At 37.9% G+C, this 17,876-nt stretch overlaps 1 protein-coding gene across 6 annotated transcripts in view; it reads left to right on the top strand.

Moving 5' to 3' along the window:
- Gria4 (glutamate ionotropic receptor AMPA type subunit 4) overlaps window positions 1-17,876 on the top strand; it is a 454,905-nt gene that overhangs the window by 143,039 nt on the left and 293,990 nt on the right. For all 6 annotated transcript variants that reach the window (XM_087560749.1, XM_087560747.1, XM_087560748.1 and 3 more), the window contains 1 exon segment: window positions 788-1,027. Coding sequence is in view for 5 of the 6 variants with exons in the window: in XM_087560747.1 (XP_087416873.1) it covers window positions 788-1,027 (240 nt within the window). In the remaining variant the exon portion in view is untranslated.

Genomic DNA, 17,876 nt, shown 5'->3' with positions numbered 1-17,876 from the left:
TGTCTCCCATGATCATAGTTCTATGTCTTTTAAAGTGTAGATGCAAAAAAGTCACCTAAATATGTTCCATAAATTAGTCATACTGTAGTCAGCAAAAAAAATTTTAAAAAGAATCTCTCACACATAACATCAGTGCCTTCTTATCCTTGCAAGAACTGTCAAGGTGAAGAGATGCCCTCTTTGTCCAGGCAGGCCTTTTCAGGAGTTGTGGCAATTGTTTTAGGTTTATAGTACACTGTTACTCCCAGTTCATTCAGCTGTTTATACGGCCTAAAAATTGTTTTCCTCTGAAACAGAATTTCTATCTTCAAACATGATTCAAGCAGAATTCAAGGTTGTGACAAAAGATGAAATTCCTATAAAGTTGGAAATAAAAAGTTAGCAACTTGTTTATCAAATGCAGTCCAAAATTAGATGAGGCAAACAAATAACACAGGAAGCAGGTAACTGTTTGAATTGCTACTAAAAATGTCAAAGTAAATTTTTCCTGTTTTCTGGCAAGAACAAATACAAAGAAAAATTTATATCTGTTATTCCTAAAAGCCTGTAGCATAGTATTTACTTTAGTTTAGTCAACTTTCTCTTTAACTTGATTTGATTTCACTTAAGCCAGCTTCATACACGGCTTGGCTGTCAGAACTTACAGCTTATTTTCCAATAAATGCACACAATCTGTGTTCCTTATTATATATTACTGACATTTCATAATTTTCTTTTAACTTTCATAAACCATGTGTGCAGTAAAAGTTGGTGATTGGCTTCTCTGTCTATTTTTCTCCCCCTGCAGTCTGTTCCCAGTATTCTAGAGGGGTGTTTGCCATTTTTGGACTCTATGACAAGAGATCCGTGCATACCTTGACCTCGTTCTGCAGTGCTCTGCACATCTCTCTCATCACACCAAGCTTTCCCACTGAAGGGGAGAGCCAGTTTGTGCTGCAGCTAAGACCTTCACTGAGAGGTGCACTCCTGAGCCTCCTGGATCACTATGAGTGGAACTGTTTCGTCTTCCTGTATGATACAGACAGGGGTAAGTCTTCTCTAAGTTTCAGTCTGCCATGCCTTTGTATCTTTTATGTGACTTAGCACAAACATTTTGATCCTTAATGCTGCTTAAACCAGAGAATAGCTTGGGTATATTATCATTGTTTTCATTTTAGCTTCCAGAAGTAATTTCTAACTTAAAATGCTTCTAGACTGGCATAGTAACTTTCTCCTTTGATTGCAGTACTTTTAATGGAAAGGTAGAGGCAGATATATCTCACTGAGTTCCAGACCAGACTGGTCTAAGTAACAAGTTACAGGCTAGCTAGAGTTATACAGTGAGTCCAAGCCACAAAAGAAAACAACACAAAACAAAACAGGTAGCTTCTTATTTCTCAGCAAACAGGCTTTGTGAGTCTGTTCAAACTGGAGCATTACGAAAAACAAGTGTATCTATATCAGTGGCAACTATCCTAGAAGAATCTTTGATTTCTTGTCCTTCAAATTAAGTGCAAACATATTAACTGAATGACTCTATCACTAATTCTCTGGCAAATACTAGTGGGGTATTAACTAGATCAATCACTTCCATATCTGTGTATCTAAAAGATTTTTCAGGTCTCAAGGTTGAAGGCTCAATAACTGTGAGATACCAAGCTGCCTCAGATGCCACCCACAATTTCTAAGTTACCTATCTGTGCTTCTGAGCGTTCAATGCATTTTATCATGCTGAATATCGGGGTTTTGATGACTGTCTCAATTCTCTTGATGCATTAGCAAGATCAAATAATAGAACTCAAAATCACTTTATGTCTTACATACTATAAGACATTATATAATTGTTCCAGGAAGAGATATGTGTGACAAAGTATAAAAGAGAAGATTTTCATTTGACTTGCTTTGGCATGCCTTCATTGGTCTGTTACATTTCTGGTTAGTATATTTGCAGAAAGTTTTTCTGCTCACTGCATAACATATTTTCCGAAATCTAGCAAATGCTTGTGGATGGTATTGTAATATGTGTGCTATCTCAAAACAAAGTCTGTGCAAAAGGTGCAGAAGAGATGGACAGAAGCATTTGTATCTATTTAGGAACTTTTACTGCATATATGTTTTTACTTTTAAGACACAAATTAAAAACCATTAGATGCTAATTTAAAGATAATATAAAATGATGTCATAACAGACATATATCAAAGTGAAAGTATTGATTGATAGCAGCTTCTTTGAAACTTCTTCCAGAAAGTGTTGAAAAGGTATAGGAAAAGTGTTCTGAAAGATAGAACTTTCAGAATGTACAATATGTACCATGGGTACCTCCCTCTTCTTGATCTTTTCAACTAGTTACTAATTGTTACATTTACTAACACTCTGATATCAACTGTTTCTTTGCAACCTCCTTTCATATAGGACTAGAATGGCATTAGTCAAAGTTAGTCATTAACTGTAAAACAACTATGGTCCAATTCAGGGTGGAATTGTTAATGTCTGTAATATATCAAGTTACATTCTCTTTTTTGTCTTTTGCATATCTAGTTCCTGATTGCCATACTTGCTAACATTTTGATTTCTACAATGCCTGTGCTGCTTGACTCCTCAACCCTATCTTTTACATACAATTAGGGCTGATGATAAAACTAAGATAGTTGACAAGTGAAGTCAAATGTTAAGAATCTTTTAGAGTCTATAAGTTAGGTTGGATAATGTATCTTAATGATTCTTTAAAGGACATTCAAACAAGGAAAAAAAAAACCTTTCTTCCACACCCATAAACAGAACAAACATTTCCTGGTATGACTTTCCTTTTGGTGAATCTCCCATGAAAACACTCAAGCAATTATCTGTATTATTATAAAATTGTCAGGGTTTCAAATGTATTTTTATAAGTATTTTAAACACATTTACTTTTAAACATTAACTATTCCTATGGCTAGACTGAATCATCAAATGGGAATCTTCGTCCAGTTGCCAAGTCTGTAGATAATCCATTCCAATGGAAGTGAGCCTTAAGTGTAACTTGACCTTCCTGTTTGAACAAAGACAGCAAGGCCCAAGGATGATGGGAGTATCTAAATAGTAACAAAGAGTCTTACAACTGAGCTAGAAACAGAAATGGGCAAGATGCCTTGTTCTTTCCTGCCCTTCTTAACGCACAGGTCCACATGCTGGTAATCATCTTGGATTAAGAAAAGGAATAGTGGATTGAGAATAAATAGGATGAAGCCACATCAGCAAGCTTCCTATTGTGGAAGAAAGGAGATCCATGCTTTCTTCTTACAATCCACACTTTCAGATTAAGGCTGAGGTATTGCATTAAGAAAGAGGTAAAGAAAAAATAAAAGGGCTAGTAGGACCATGAAATGCCATCTAGTCAGTGGACAGAAAGTTGTGTAGATGAATAAATGTCAATTAATAGTTCAGTCAGCCTTCTAAACATTTGTTGGCTTAGTGTAGCTTAAATGTGGTGGTAACAAGGGCAGTACATATCAATCCCCATGAATGACTCTGCTATCAGTGTAGTTGGCCTTTTTCTTAATTACTATCCCATTACTGGGAAGAGACATCATGACCAAGGGAACTCTCATAAGAGAGTGGAGGCTTGCTTGCACTTTCATTACCTTAGTCTATTATCATCATGATGGGAAGATGATGGTACATATGACACTGGAGAAGTAGTGAAAATTTACATAGTAATTCACAGACAGCCAAAGGAAGAGAGAAAGAGCGGCCTGGCATATGCTTCTGAAACCTCAAAGCCCGCCACCAGGAGCTCACTTCCTTCCACAAGATCACACCTACTTTAACAAGGCCACACTTATATGAGCCTATGGAAGTCTGTTGTAAAAATACAAAGAAAAAAAAAATAAAAAAAGTATGGTTGTCTTTTACCTCGATAGGTTCAGCACTGCAGTGCCCCAAGATATCTGCTAGACATCTTGGAGGAAACACATTCCAACTCGTCAGCAGCAGCCCAGTGTCTCCAACTGCCGCATACTTTCCTACACTCAAACAGTCATATAAAAGAACACACAACACAATAACCTTTCACCCAACTGATAAGATATAATTGCCCACCACTTTGTATGTTTATACAAAGTCCAATACACATCCATCCCTTAAAAACATTTGTAACAATCTATAAAGGTACAGCATGGAATCTTAACATCACCCGTCATATTCTCCTGCCGAGGCTTCTCTCTCTCTCCTTCCTGCCTCTTCCTCTTTTTTTGTCCCAGTCTCCTCCTCTTCCTTCAAACTCTTCTCTCGCCTATCCTTCCTTCTCATCCAATGACAGGCCTCCTTCTATCCTGTACCTGCCCTTTACCAGTATTTTACAAATTCAATGGGGAGAAGGTTCTAGTGAAGTTCTAGTGAACTCTGACTCCTGAGTACCAGAGTAGGCAGCTGTCCTTGGGGCAGTGGAATTAGCATCAAAATACAGATAACTCCAGGGCAAACCACAGCAGAAGTCCTTCTTATTCAAAACACTACAGTGTCTTAAGGCATTAGATAGGCCCAGAGGTCGGGCTCTCTCATAGCCCTCAGATATAAAGCCTGCCCCCAAGCAGCTGGCCTGCCAGTAGCACTCACCCTCAGCCCACAGGTAGGAGCCCTGGTTCTCTCTACTGACTGTCCAAAGATAGACCCAACAGGAGTGCACAAGGCTTGGGAGTCACCGGGTGCCCTCGGAGAGGATCCTTCCTGTTTACAATTGCACCCAGAACTGGGGGTGTTCCAAAGCTCTCAGACACAAATCTTGCCTGGGGAGAGCTGGTCTGCCAGGATCGTTCTTCCTCCTAAGCCCACAGCCCCATATGTTGGACCCCACTCTCCTTCCATTGACTTTCTAAGGAGAAACCCACCAGGAATGCACAGGGTAAAGGAGCCTCAGGGTGGCCTAGGACAGGAACCTTCTGATCTCAACCTAAACCTAGAGCTGGGTCTGTCCCACAGGTCTTGGACCTAAAACCTGTTGTGAGAGGGCTGGTCTCCCAGAAGCAGTCTCACTCCTCACAGGCTCACAGGCTCACCAAGACACCAAGATCAACTAACAACAGAAATAACCAGATGGAAAAAATCATACTAGACTTTTCAACCTGAGACTATGAAACTAGAAGATCCTAGACAGATGTCATACAGACCCTAAGACACAACAAATGCTAGACTAGGCCACTATATTCTGTGATGAATCCCCATGTATGTCAGTCTCTGGATGGCCTTTCCTTCAGTCGCTGCTCCACTCTTTGTTCCTCTATGTCTCCTGTAAGTATTTTGTAGCCCATTCTATATCCACTTTTCTGAGGAACCACAAGACTAATTTTCAGAGTGGTTGTACCAGCTTGTAATCCTACAAACAATGAGGGAGTGTTCCTATTTCTCCACATCCTCACCAGCATCTGTTGTCACCTGAGTTTTTAAACTTAGCTATCTTGACTGGAATGAGAAGGAATCTCAGGTTTGTTCTAATTTGCATTTCCCTGATGACTAAGGATGTTGAACAGTTCTTTTGGTGCTTCTCAGTCTTTTGATATGCCTCAGTAGAGAATTCTTTGTTAGTTCTGTACTCCATTTTTAATAGGAATATTTCATTCTCTGGAGTCTAACTTGTTGAGTTGTTTGGATGTGTTGGATACTAACCCTCTATTGGATATAGGATTAGTCAACATCTTTTCCCAATCTGTTGTTGCCATTTTGTCCTATTGACATTGTCCTTTGCCTTACAGAAGCTTTGTAGTTTTATGAGGTCCCATTTGTCCACTCTTAACCTCAGAGCATAAGCCATTTGTTCTGTTTAGGAAATTTTCCACTGTGCCTATGTGTTTGAGGCTTTTCCACACATTCTCTTCTAATAGTTGTAGTGTATCTAGTTTTATGTGGGGGTCTTTGATCCACTTGGACTTGAGCTTTGTACAAGGAGATAAGAATGGGTTCTACATGCTGACCTCCAAGTGAACCAGCACCATTTCTTGAGAATGCTATCTTTTTTTCTATTGGACAGTTTCAGCCCCTTTATCAAAGATCAAGTGATCAATGGTGTGTGGGTTCATTTCTGGGTCTTAAATTCTATTCCATTGATCTAACTGCCGGTCTCTGTACCAATACCAATACCATGCAGTTTTTTATCATGACTGTTCTGTAATACAGTTTGAGGTTAGGGATGGTAAGTTTTTTTTGTTTTTGTTTTTTTGTTTTTTTTTTTTTTAGAACAGTTTTTGCTTTCCTGGGTTTGTTGCTTTTGTAAATAAATTTGCAAATTGCTATTTCTAATTTTATGAACAATTGAGTTGGAATTTTGATGGGAATTTCACTGAACCTATAGGTTGCTTTTGGCAAGATGGACATTTTTACAATATTGATCCTGCCAGTTCATGAACTTCATGAACTTGGGAGATCTTTCCATCTTCTGAGACCTTCTGGGACGTCTTTCTACAGAGACTTGAAGTTCTTGTCAAACAGATCTTTGACTTGCTTGGTTAGAATCACACCAAGGTATATTATTTTGGCTATTATGAAGGATGTAATTTCTCTAATTCCTTTCTCAGCCTGTTTATCCTTTGAGTAGAGGAAGGCTAATAATGTGTTTGAGTTAATTTTATATCCAGTCACTTTCTGAAATTGTTTAGCAGGCTCAGTAGTTCTCTGGTTGAACTTTTGAGGGTTACACTTGTATACTATCATAACATCTGCAAATAGTGATATTTTGACTTCTTCCTTTCCAATTTGTATTTTTTTGACCTCTTTTTGCTGTCTAATTGCTCTCCCTAGGAATTCAAGTGCAATATTGCATACTTAGGGAGAGAGTGGGCAACCTTGTCTAATCCCTGAATTTAGTGTGATTGCTTCAAGTTTCTCTCCATTTAGTTGATGTTGGCTACTGGTTTGCTATATATTGTTTCTGCTATGTTTAGGTATGAACCTTGAATTCCTGATCTTTCCAGGACTTTTATCATGAAAGGGTTTTGTCAAATGCTTTCTCAGCATCTAATGAAATGATCAGATAATTTTTTCCTTGAGTTTGTTTGTATATTGGATTACATTGATGGATTTATGTATATTGAACCATCCTTGTATCCCTGGGATGAAGCTTACTTGATCATGGTGAATGATTGTTTTGATGTGTTCTTGCATTCAGTTTGCGAGAATTTTATTGAGTATTTTTTGGATAAATATTCAAAGGGAAATTGGTCTGAAGTTCTCTTCCACTGTTAAGTCTTTGTGTGGTTTATGTATAAGTGTAATTTTACATTAAGAGAACGAATTAGGTTGTGTTCCTTCTGTTTCTATTTTGTGAAATAGTTTGAAAGTATAGTTAGGTCTTCTTTGAAAGTCTAATAGAATCGCATACTAAACCCACCTGGTCCTGGGCTTTTGTGGGGTGGAAGACTTTTAATGTCTGCTTCTATTTCTTTAGCTGCTATGAAATGCTGATTTAACTTTAGTACCTGGTATATTTCTAGAAAATTTTCCATTTCCTCTAGGTTTTACAGTTTTGTTGATTATAGGTTTTTGTTGTAGAATTTGATAATTTTTTAATTTCCTGAGTTTCTTTTAATATCACTCCCTTTTCATTTCTGATTTTGTTATTTTGGATACTGTCTCTCCCCTCAGGAAAGGCTGGTTAAGGGTTTATCTATCTTGTTTATTTTCTCAAAGAACCAGTTTCTGGTTTTGTTGATTTTTTTTTGTTTTTGTATAGTTCATTTTTTTTCTACTTGGTTGATTTTAGCTCTGAGTTTCATTATTTCCTGCCATATACTTATGGGTGAATTTGCTTCTTTTTGTTTTGGAGCATTCAGATGTACTGTTAAGCTTTTAGTTTATGCTCTCTTTAATTTCTTTTTGGAGTCACTCAGACTTATGAGTTTTCCTCTTAGCATTGTTCTCATTGTATCCCATAAATTTGGGTATGGTCTACCTTCATTTTCATTAAATTCTAAAAAGTCTTAATTTCTTTCTTTATTTCTTCTTTGATCAAGTTGTCATTCAATATAGTGTTTTCAGCTTCCATGTGCATTTGGGCTTTCTGTTGTATTTGTTGTTATTGAAAGCCAGTCTTAATCCATGGTGATTTGATAGAATGCCTGAGATCATTTCAATCATCTCATATCTATTGAGGACTGTTTTGTGACCAATTATTTGATTAATTTTTGAGAGGGTACCATGAGGTGCTGAGAAGAAGATATATTCTTTTGTTTTAGGATGAAATGTTATATAGGTATCTGTTAAATCCATTTGGTTCCTAATTTCTACTAGTTTCACTGTGTCTCTGTTTAGTTTCTGTTTCCATAATTTGACATTGTTGAGAGAAGTGTGTTGAAGTTTCCTATTACTGTTACTGTGTGTGGTGCAATCTTTGCTTTGGCATTAGTAAAGTTTCTTTTATGAATGTGGTTACCCTTCCATTTAGAGCATAGGTGTTCAAAATTGAGAGTTCATCTTAGTAGATTTTTCTTTTGATGAGTATGAAGTGTCCTTCCTTATCTTTTTTGATGACTTTTGGTTGAAAGTCGATTTTACTCGATATTAGAATGGCTACTCCATCTTGTTTCTTAGTACCACTTGTTTAGAAAATATTTTCCCAGGCTTTTACTCTTATGTAGTGTCTGTCTTTGTCACTGAGGTGCATCTCCTGTATGCAGCAAAATGCTGGGTGCTTTTACATATCCAGTCTGTTAGTCTATGTCTTTTTATTGGGGAATTCAGCTCATCGATGTTAAGAGACATTAAAGAATAGTGATTGTTCCTGGAATTATGTTTGTGTGGCTATCTTCTTTTGGATTTGTTGCAAGAAGAATACTTTCTGGCTTTTTCTAGGCATAGTTTTCCTCCTTGTGTTACAGTTTTCCATCTGTTATCTTTGGTAGGGCTGAATTTGTGGAAAGATATTGTGTAAATTTGGTTTTGTCATGGAATATCCTAGTTTCTCGATCTATGGTAATTGAGAGTTTTGTTGGATGTTGTAGCCTGGCCTGCATTTGTGTTCTCTTAGGGTCTGTATGACATCTGTCCAGAATCTTCTGACTTTCATAGTCTCTGGTGAGAAGTCTGGTGTAATTCTGATAGGTCTGCCTTTATATGTGACTTGACCATTTTCCCTTATGGCTTTTAATATTTTTTCTTTTTCTTTTCTTTTTTTTTTTTTTACTTTTTTTTTTTTATTAACTTGAGTATTTCTTATATACATTTTGAGTGTTATTCCCTTTCCCGGTTTCCAGGCAAACATCCCCCTCCCCCCTCCCCTTCCTTATGGGTGTTCCCCTCCCAACCCTCCCCCCATTGCCGCCCTCCCCCCATAGACTAGTTCACTGGGGGTTCAGTCTTAGCAGGACCCAGGGCTTCCCCTTCCACTGGTGCTCTTACTAGGATATTCATTGCTACCTATGGGGTCAGTGTCCAGGGTCAGTCCATGTATAGTCTTTAGGTAGTGGCTTAGTCCCTGGAAGCTCTGGTTGCTTGGCATTGTTGTACTTTTGGGGTCTCGAGCCCCTTCAAGCTCTTCCAGTTCTTTCTCTGATTCCTTCAATAGGGGACCTATTCTCAGTTCAGTGGTTTGCTGCTGGCATTCGCCTCTGTATTTGCTGTATTCTGGCTGTGTCTCTCAGGAGCGATCTACATCCGGCTCCTGTCGGTCTGCACTTCTTTGCTTCATCCATCTTGTCTAATTGGGTGGCTGTATATGTATGGGCCACATGTGGGGCAGGCTCTGAATGGGTGTTCCTTCAGTCTCTGTTTTAATCTTTGCCTCTCCCTTCCCTGCCAAGGGTATTCTTTTTCCTCATTTAAAGAAGGAGTGAAGCATTCACATTTTGATCATCTGTCTTGAGTTTCGTTTGTTCTAGGGATCTAGGGTAATTCAAGCATTTGGGCTAATAGCCACTTATCAATGAGTGCATACCATGTATGTCTTTCTGTGATTGGGTTAGCTCACTCAGGATGATATTTTCCAGTTCCAACCATTTGCCTACGAATTTCATAAACTCGTTGTTTTTGATAGCTGAGTAATATTCCATTGTGTAGATGTACCACATTTTCTGTATCCATTCCTCTGTTGAAGGGCATCTGGGTTCTTTCCATTTTCTGGCTATTATAAATAAGGCTGCGATGAACATAGTGGAGCACGTGTCTGTTTTATATGTTGAGGCATCTTTTGGGTATATGCCCAAGAGAGGTATAGCTGGATCCTCAGGCAGTTCAATGTCTAATTTTCTGAGGAACCTCCAGACTGATTTCCAGAATGGTTTTACCAGTCTGCAATCCCACCAACAATGGAGGAGGGTTCCTCTTTCTCCACATCCTTGCCAGCATCTGCTGTCACCTGAGTTTTTGATCTTAGCCATTCTCACTGGTGTGAGGTGAAATCTCAGGGTTGTTTTGATTTGCATTTCCCTTATGACTAAAGATGTTGAACATTTCTTTAGGTGTTTCTCAGCCATTCGGCATTCCTCAGCTGTGAATTCTTTGTTTAGCTCTGAACCCCATTTTTTAATAGGGTTATTTGTTTCCCTGCGGTCTAACTTCTTGAGTTCTTTGTATATTTTGGATATAAGGCCTCTATCTGTTGTAGGATTGGTAAAGATCTTTTCCCAATCTGTTGGTTGCCGTTTTGTCCTAACCACAGTGTCCTTTGCCTTACAGAAGCTTTGCAGTTTTATGAGATCCCATTTGTCGATTCTTGATCTTAGAGCATAAGCCATTGGTGTTTTGTTCAGGAAATTTTTTCCAGTGCCCATGTGTTCCAGATGCTTCCCTAGTTTTTCTTCTATTAGTTTGAGTGTGTCTGGTTTGATGTGGAGGTCCTTGATCCACTTCGACTTAAGCTTTGTACAGGGTGATAAGCATGGATCGATCTGCATTCTTCTACATGTTGCCCTCCAGTTGAACCAGCACCATTTGCTGAAAATGCTATCTTTTTTCCATTGGATGGTTTTGGCTCCTTTGTCAAAAATCAAGTGACCATAGGTGTGTGGGTTCATTTCTGGGTCTTCAATTCTATTCCATTGGTCTATCTGTCTGTCTCTGTACCAATACCATGCAGTTTTTATCACTATTGCTCTGTAATACTGCTTGAGTTCAGGGATAGTGATTCCCCCTAAAGTCCTTTTATTGTTGAGGATAGTTTTAGCTATCCTGGGTTTTTTGTTATTCCAGATGAATTTGCAAATTGTTCTGTCTAACTCTTTGAAGAATTGGATTGGTATTTTGATGGGGATTGCATTGAATCTGTAGATTGCTTTTGGTAAAATGGCCATTTTTACTATATTAATCCTGCCAATCCATGAGTATGGGAGATCTTTCCATCTTCTGAGGTCTTCTTCAATTTCTTTCCTCAGTGTCTTGAAGTTCTTATTGTACAGATCTTTTACTTGCTTGGTTAAAGTCACACCGAGGTACTTTATATTATTTGGGTCTATTATGAAGGGTGTCGTTTCCCTAATTTCTTTCTCGGCTTGTTTCTCTTTTGTATAGAGGAAGGCAACTGATTTATTTGAGTTAATTTTATACCCAGCCACTTTGCTGAAGTTGTTTATCAGCTTTAGTAGTTCTCTGGTGGAACTTTTGGGATCACTTAAATATACTATCATGTCATCTGCAAATAGTGATATTTTGACCTCTTCTTTTCCGATCTGTATCCCCTTGATCTCCTTTTGTTGTCTGATTGCTCTGGCTAGAACTTCAAGAACTATATTGAATAAGTAGGGAGAGAGTGGGCAGCCTTGTCTAGTCCCTGATTTTAGTGGGATTGCTTCAAGTTTCTCTCCATTTAGTTTAATGTTAGCAACTGGTTTGCTGTATATGGCTTTTACTATGTTTAGGTATGGGCCTTGAATTCCTATTCTTTCCAGGACTTTTATCATGAAGGGGTGTTGAATTTTGTCAAATGCTTTCTCAGCATCTAATGAAATGATCATGTGGTTCTGTTCTTTCAGTTTATTTATATAATGGATCACGTTGATGGTTTTCCGTATATTAAACCATCCCTGCATGCCTGGGATGAAGCCTACTTGATCATGATGGATGATTGTTTTGATGTGCTCTTGAATTCGGTTTGCCAGAATTTTATTGTGTATTTTTGCGTCGATATTCATAAGGGAAATTGGTCTGAAGTTCTCTTTCTTTGTTGTGTCTTTGTGTGGTTTAGGTATAAGAGTAATTGTGGCTTCGTAGAAGGAATTCGGTAGGGCTCCATCTGTTTCAATTTTGTGGAATAGTTTGGATAATATTGGTATGAGGTCTTCTATGAAGGTTTGATAGAATTCTGCACTAAACCCGTCTGGACCTGGGCTCTTTTTGGTTGGGAGACCTTTAATGACTGCTTCTATTTCCTTAGGAGTTATGGGGTTGTTTAACTGGTTTATCTGTTCCTGATTTAACTTCGATACCTGGTATCTGTCTAGGAAATTGTCCATTTCCTGTAGATTTTCAAATTTTGTTGAATATAGGTTTTTATAGTAAGATCTGATGATTTTTTGAATTTCCTATGAATCTGTAGTTATGTCTCCCTTTTCATTTCTGATTTTGTTAATTTGGACGCACTCTCTGTGTCCTCTAGTTAGTCTGGCTAAGGGTTTATCTATCTTGTTGATTTTCTCAAAGAACCAACTTTTGGTTCTGTTGATTCTTTCTATGGTCCTTTTTGTTTCTACTTGGTTGATTTCAGCTCTGAGTTTGATTATTTCCTGCCTTCTACTCCTCCTGGGTGTATTTGCTTCTTTTTGTTCTAGAGCTTTTAGGTGTGCTGTCAAGCTGCTGACAACATACTCAAACTTATGGGACACAATGAAAGCTGTGCTAAGAGGAAAACTCATAGCGCTGAGTGCCTGCAGAAAGAAACAGGAAAGAGCATATGTCAGCAGCTTGACAGCACACTTAATATTTTTTCTTTATTTTGTGCATTTTATGTTTTAATTATTATGTGACAGGAATTTCTTTTCTGGTCCAACCTATTTGGTGTTCTGTAGGCTTCTTCTGTGTTCATGGGCATAACATTTTTTAGGTTAGAGAAGTTTTTTTCTCTAATTTTGTTGAAGATATTTTCTGGCCTTTTAAGTTGAGAATCTTCATTCTCTTCTATACCTATTATCCTTAGGTTTCGTCTTCTCATTGTGTCCTAGGACCTGGATGTTTTAGGTTAAAAGCTTTTTGCATTTTCTTTGATTATTGTGTCCATGTTTCCTATGGTATCTTCTGCCCCTGAGATTCTCTCTTCTATCTTTTGTATTCTGTTGGTAAAGCTTGTGTCTATAACTCCTGATCTCTTTCCTAGGTTTTCTATCTCCAGGGTTGTCTCTCTATGTGATTTCTTTATTGTTTCTATTTCCATTTTTAGATCTTGGATGGTTTTGCTCAATTTCTTCACTGGTTTGTTTGTTTTCTTGTTATTCTTTAAGGAATTTTTGTGTTTCCTCTTTAAAGGCTTCTACTTGTTTATGTGTGTTCTCCTGTATTTCTTTAAGGGAGTTATTTATATCCTTCATAAAGTCCTCTCTCATCATCATGAAATGTGACTTTAAATCCAAATCTTGCTTTTCCAAACCCTGCCCAGGTTCAAACCAAACAAGTCCTAGTACTGAACAAGGAAAGCTAATGCAACGTCGCACCCCTCACTCAGAGGTGACTGACCTACTGGAAAGGGAAAAAAATCATTGGATTTCAATAGAGCAGCACTGGGTGTATCAATCACCTGATAGACATGCTCAGATGTAGTTTGCCAACACAAAATGGACTCCATGCTTTCTTTTGTATGTTCTGTTTTTCTGTTTTGTTTCCCCGTATTTAATTTTAGTTTGTGTATATTTATTTTAAATTTTTTATTTTATCTATGACGTTGGGTCATTGAGGGCTAGGGAGGATCTAAAAGGAACTTGGGGAAGGAAAATATTATTAAAATATAATTTATGAAAAAATAAAAAAGTTTAAAGTATTTACTAGCTGGCCCTTTAAAAACCTGTGAAAATTCTTCACTTAAACTCTTCATAAATAAGTGTTTACTTCAATAGAAAAGCTTATGTATGAAAGATATGCAAGGATATTAGATTCATATAGATGTAAGTCATTACTAAAGAACATATTTGCATAATATAAAAATTTCTTTCAAAAATTTAAGAGCAATTCAATGAATATTAGTGAAATTAGCTCTTCCCACCTAAGGGCTACTTCTTATTTTCAGGGTACCATTGACTCACAGGTCTGATCAAATCATTCATTTATTCCAAGATTTTTATGTCAAGTGTTTACATTTCTGCATGAAATAGATCTATAAAAATATTTCTAAAAGGTGTTTTAGGCATTTATGTGTTTATGTTTTTTGTGGTTGTAGCAAATGAAGTAGAACTTTACATAACATGACGAATTATTACTTCAGTCATATCTAAGGGTTACTTTGATTTTGTGGGTTTTGATTTTCATTATTATCGTTTTCTGTATGTGTGTGTTTGCACAGAGTTTCAGGCTAAATTATCATCCTGGCTATGTTCCATAAACTTGGAATCAATGTAATGTGACAGTTTTTGACAACAGTTTTCTATAGTAAAATGAATCCAATTATTTCTAAAATCATAATTGGATCTCTGTGGTTGAATGAGCTTTTTGTTTATTTTTGATGACTTATACATAAATTTAGTTAATTAGATTAAAAGTCAAAGTCCATCATCTCTGCTCTGAGTATTTATCATAGACTCATAAATTATCTTTCACATTTTGCCCTTACCCTGAACTGAATTTTTCATCACTGGTCTTACCCCAAACTCCAACTCCCACAGTGAATCTCCTCACTCATACAGATCATATGACACCTTTACCCAAAGCTGCTTATGATTTATTTTGTACTAAATACTAAGTTTTTAGAAAAGCATGCCACGCTCATTCATCTACCGTGCCTTGACATATAATTGCTCTACACACAACACTCGTACATGGAAGTTTGTATGGAAGACAAACTTTGTTCCTCCAAATCTTTGCTCAAAGCTGTCTTCTCATAGCAGGGACTTGGTGTCTATACCCACCCAACAAGTCCTCCTACTTCCTCATCTCTGTTTTGTGTATAACCCACAGATTTAATTAGGATCAATTAAGTAAGCACAAGTGGGGAGTATCTACTGAAGCCTGGACAAGTTATTTATGGCTACTGCACTGAATCACATTACTTTCCCCTAGAAACTGTTAACTGCTTAGATATTGTCAGCAAAGTATGGGGGGTCTCATGAGCCTATCCATAAATAGACAGGTACTATCTTGTATAGGTCATATTCAGTTAATTACTGCTGCTGTGAGTTCATGGGTGCTGCAATAAATACAGCATTCCAGAACACTCTTCCGCATCCTCTTATCTTCTTTCCACCCCACTTCCAGAATAATTGAATTGCCTATCATGACATTTCCCCTTCTCCTTCCCCAATTTCCTTTCCCCTGCCACACAGTTCACATCTTTACCCTCTCTGCATTTATTTGATGCAGGCTCTATTACAGAAGGGCATTTGGTTGAATTAGTCAGTGAAATATTCCCAGGATCTAGAATTATACCTTGGACATTGAAAGTCTTCAAGATATACACTTGTTTAACACGAGTGAAAATAATTGACATAAATAATGAAAGACTGAACATGCATGTTTACTCAATAATTATGGAAAGGGTTGTCAGTCAGCTTAGAAGCCCAGGAGTAAATCACACTTCGATGGCTTTTAGGGCATGTATGAAATGCACAGCTTTGTGCTATCCCTCACACTTTACTAAATTGTCCTTAATTGAACCAGCAAATTAATGTTTGTTTTAGATTATACTTTCCAGTTGGTTACTTTGTGTTATCATTTTGAAAGATACAGAAAAGGAAGAGAAACTCTCATAACTTGCTCTAAGTTTCCCAGGCTTCAACCCAATGTATATTGATGATCTATGTGCAGATTTTGGATGAAGAACCACATTGAAAGGATATATGAGCAGACAAGCAAATCTATAAACAAATCAATGGGACTATCAGACAGACCAGAAAGGGTAGTTTTAAGTGGTATCTGAGATGTTTTAGAGAATTTATATGATAATAGGAAGTGCTTTACAGCCTTATCATGCAAAGCCTGGGGCAGAAAGTCTTATACATGTGAACCCATCTATTTGCAATTAAGTAGATGATACAGTTTTCATATTCCAGTAGAAAAAAACACTCAGGCCCATCAAATTTGCTCAGAGACTCAGTGACTAATTGAAGTTTCTCTTGAAGGCAGTTGGACCCCTGAATCTGTGCTATTAATGATTTTGCTCTGCCACGAGGGCCTCCACGTTTACTTTGAAAGGAAAATCACCAAAGAGCACAGTAGGGAAAGCAGGCTCTGGACAATTGAATACTCCACATCCTGAGCAACCCAAACAGTTCCTAGAAGGCTCAAAAGATAGAGGCAGTCAGAGATCCAAATATTTTTGCTTTAGAATTTATTTCAGCATGGACATCTGAGTCTTGCAGCTGCTGTGTCTGCTCTCTTGTGTGGCCTCATGTGTTGGTTCTATGAAGAGAGCCCACAACAGCAGTGACAAGGCAACTGTAGTGGGGACTGCCAGCACAGGAAGTGATGCCAAGCTTAGTACTGAGAGTCAAATATATACTTGGCCAGTTCTCGTCCAAATGCTTTTTTATTGAAGGAAAACAAACTGTATCCAATGAGAATGTTTATTTGAAGTAAACAGCCATTGGAATCTAATACTGAATTTTAAGAAATTTAAGCATTATTTTGGAGCTCATTAAAAGACAATTTTTCACGTAAGAGAAAAAAATGAACCATCTTAGACATCTGAAATAAAAAAAAAAATAATGCAGAGAATCTTATGTGAAAGGGACTTCAATTCCTAATAAGTTTCCATTCTCTGCAATTAAATAAATACCTGCCAGTGATCTGCAATGGGTTCTGTACTTGGTAAATCTTCATATAAAGTATAGATATGCACAACAGAAGACTTAAAGATAGTATCACATTTACGATTTGAAGTTAAGACTCCTCCTAAGTAGAAGATAGAATTCCAATTAGTTTCTAAGATGTTAATGGAAATTTTAGGTAAAGGAAAAAGAATGCATCCCAGGGAGAGGAACTGAAGCAAAAGGAAGCAGCAAGGCCTTGAGGTCAGCAAAAAGGGTGAGCAGTCTACATTATTACAAGATGGGGCCCAGGAAGTGAACTGTGAACCATTAAGGAGCACTATATCCTCTAGTGCTCCACTTCTAAGTCAGAGTCAAGACATATAATTGAGTGACTTACTAGTCACTCCAGTGAAGCAAACAGTGCTCTAATTGAGGCACTGCAAAGCTGCAAAACTGTAGAAAGAGAGGGTCATTTTGCTCAGCAAAACTTTAGAAATGACGCTATTTGAATTGAGCCAGGCATGCAGACTGGGAGAGTCCATATAAAATGGGAATCTTTTAGCAAAAAACATGGCGTTGTGCGAACTGTAGATAACATAGTTATTGCTTGGATGGGAAAGTGAATGTTAGATGAATGATTCTGGCAGGGAGAATGAGATGGACGGGGTTGTGGGACAGCTCGATGTTGTCTTCCCTGGCGATCTCTCGTCCATTAGGTGCGCAGGATCAGGAGAAGGGAAGAGAACTCAGGCAGGAAGGGGAATGGCTTTTCACTGCCTTCACTGGTGTTGCTCAGCCTGCGTTTCAGACCGGGTTACTGTACACCCATTTCCACTGCTGTTGCTTTGGTTGCTCAGGTTGGGTTGAGCCAGTACGGACACTGACTTGCTGGCAAGGGGTGCAGAGAAGCTTCTGACAGCGATTTTGGGAGAGCAGATCTCTTCCCCAAGCCGGTGCTACAGCTCTTCTGACAGAAGCTCTCAGATGATGGAATAATTCCTGTACACCTTTAATCCTTCTGAACATGACTCTTAAATACAGTTTTTGGATGGG

This window comes from Rattus norvegicus, chromosome 8, assembly GCF_021556685.1.
Source record: "Rattus norvegicus strain SHRSP/BbbUtx chromosome 8, alternate assembly SHRSP_T2T, whole genome shotgun sequence".
Taxonomy (NCBI): domain Eukaryota; kingdom Metazoa; phylum Chordata; class Mammalia; order Rodentia; family Muridae; genus Rattus; species Rattus norvegicus.
This window is presented reverse-complemented; position numbering and strand designations above follow the sequence as displayed.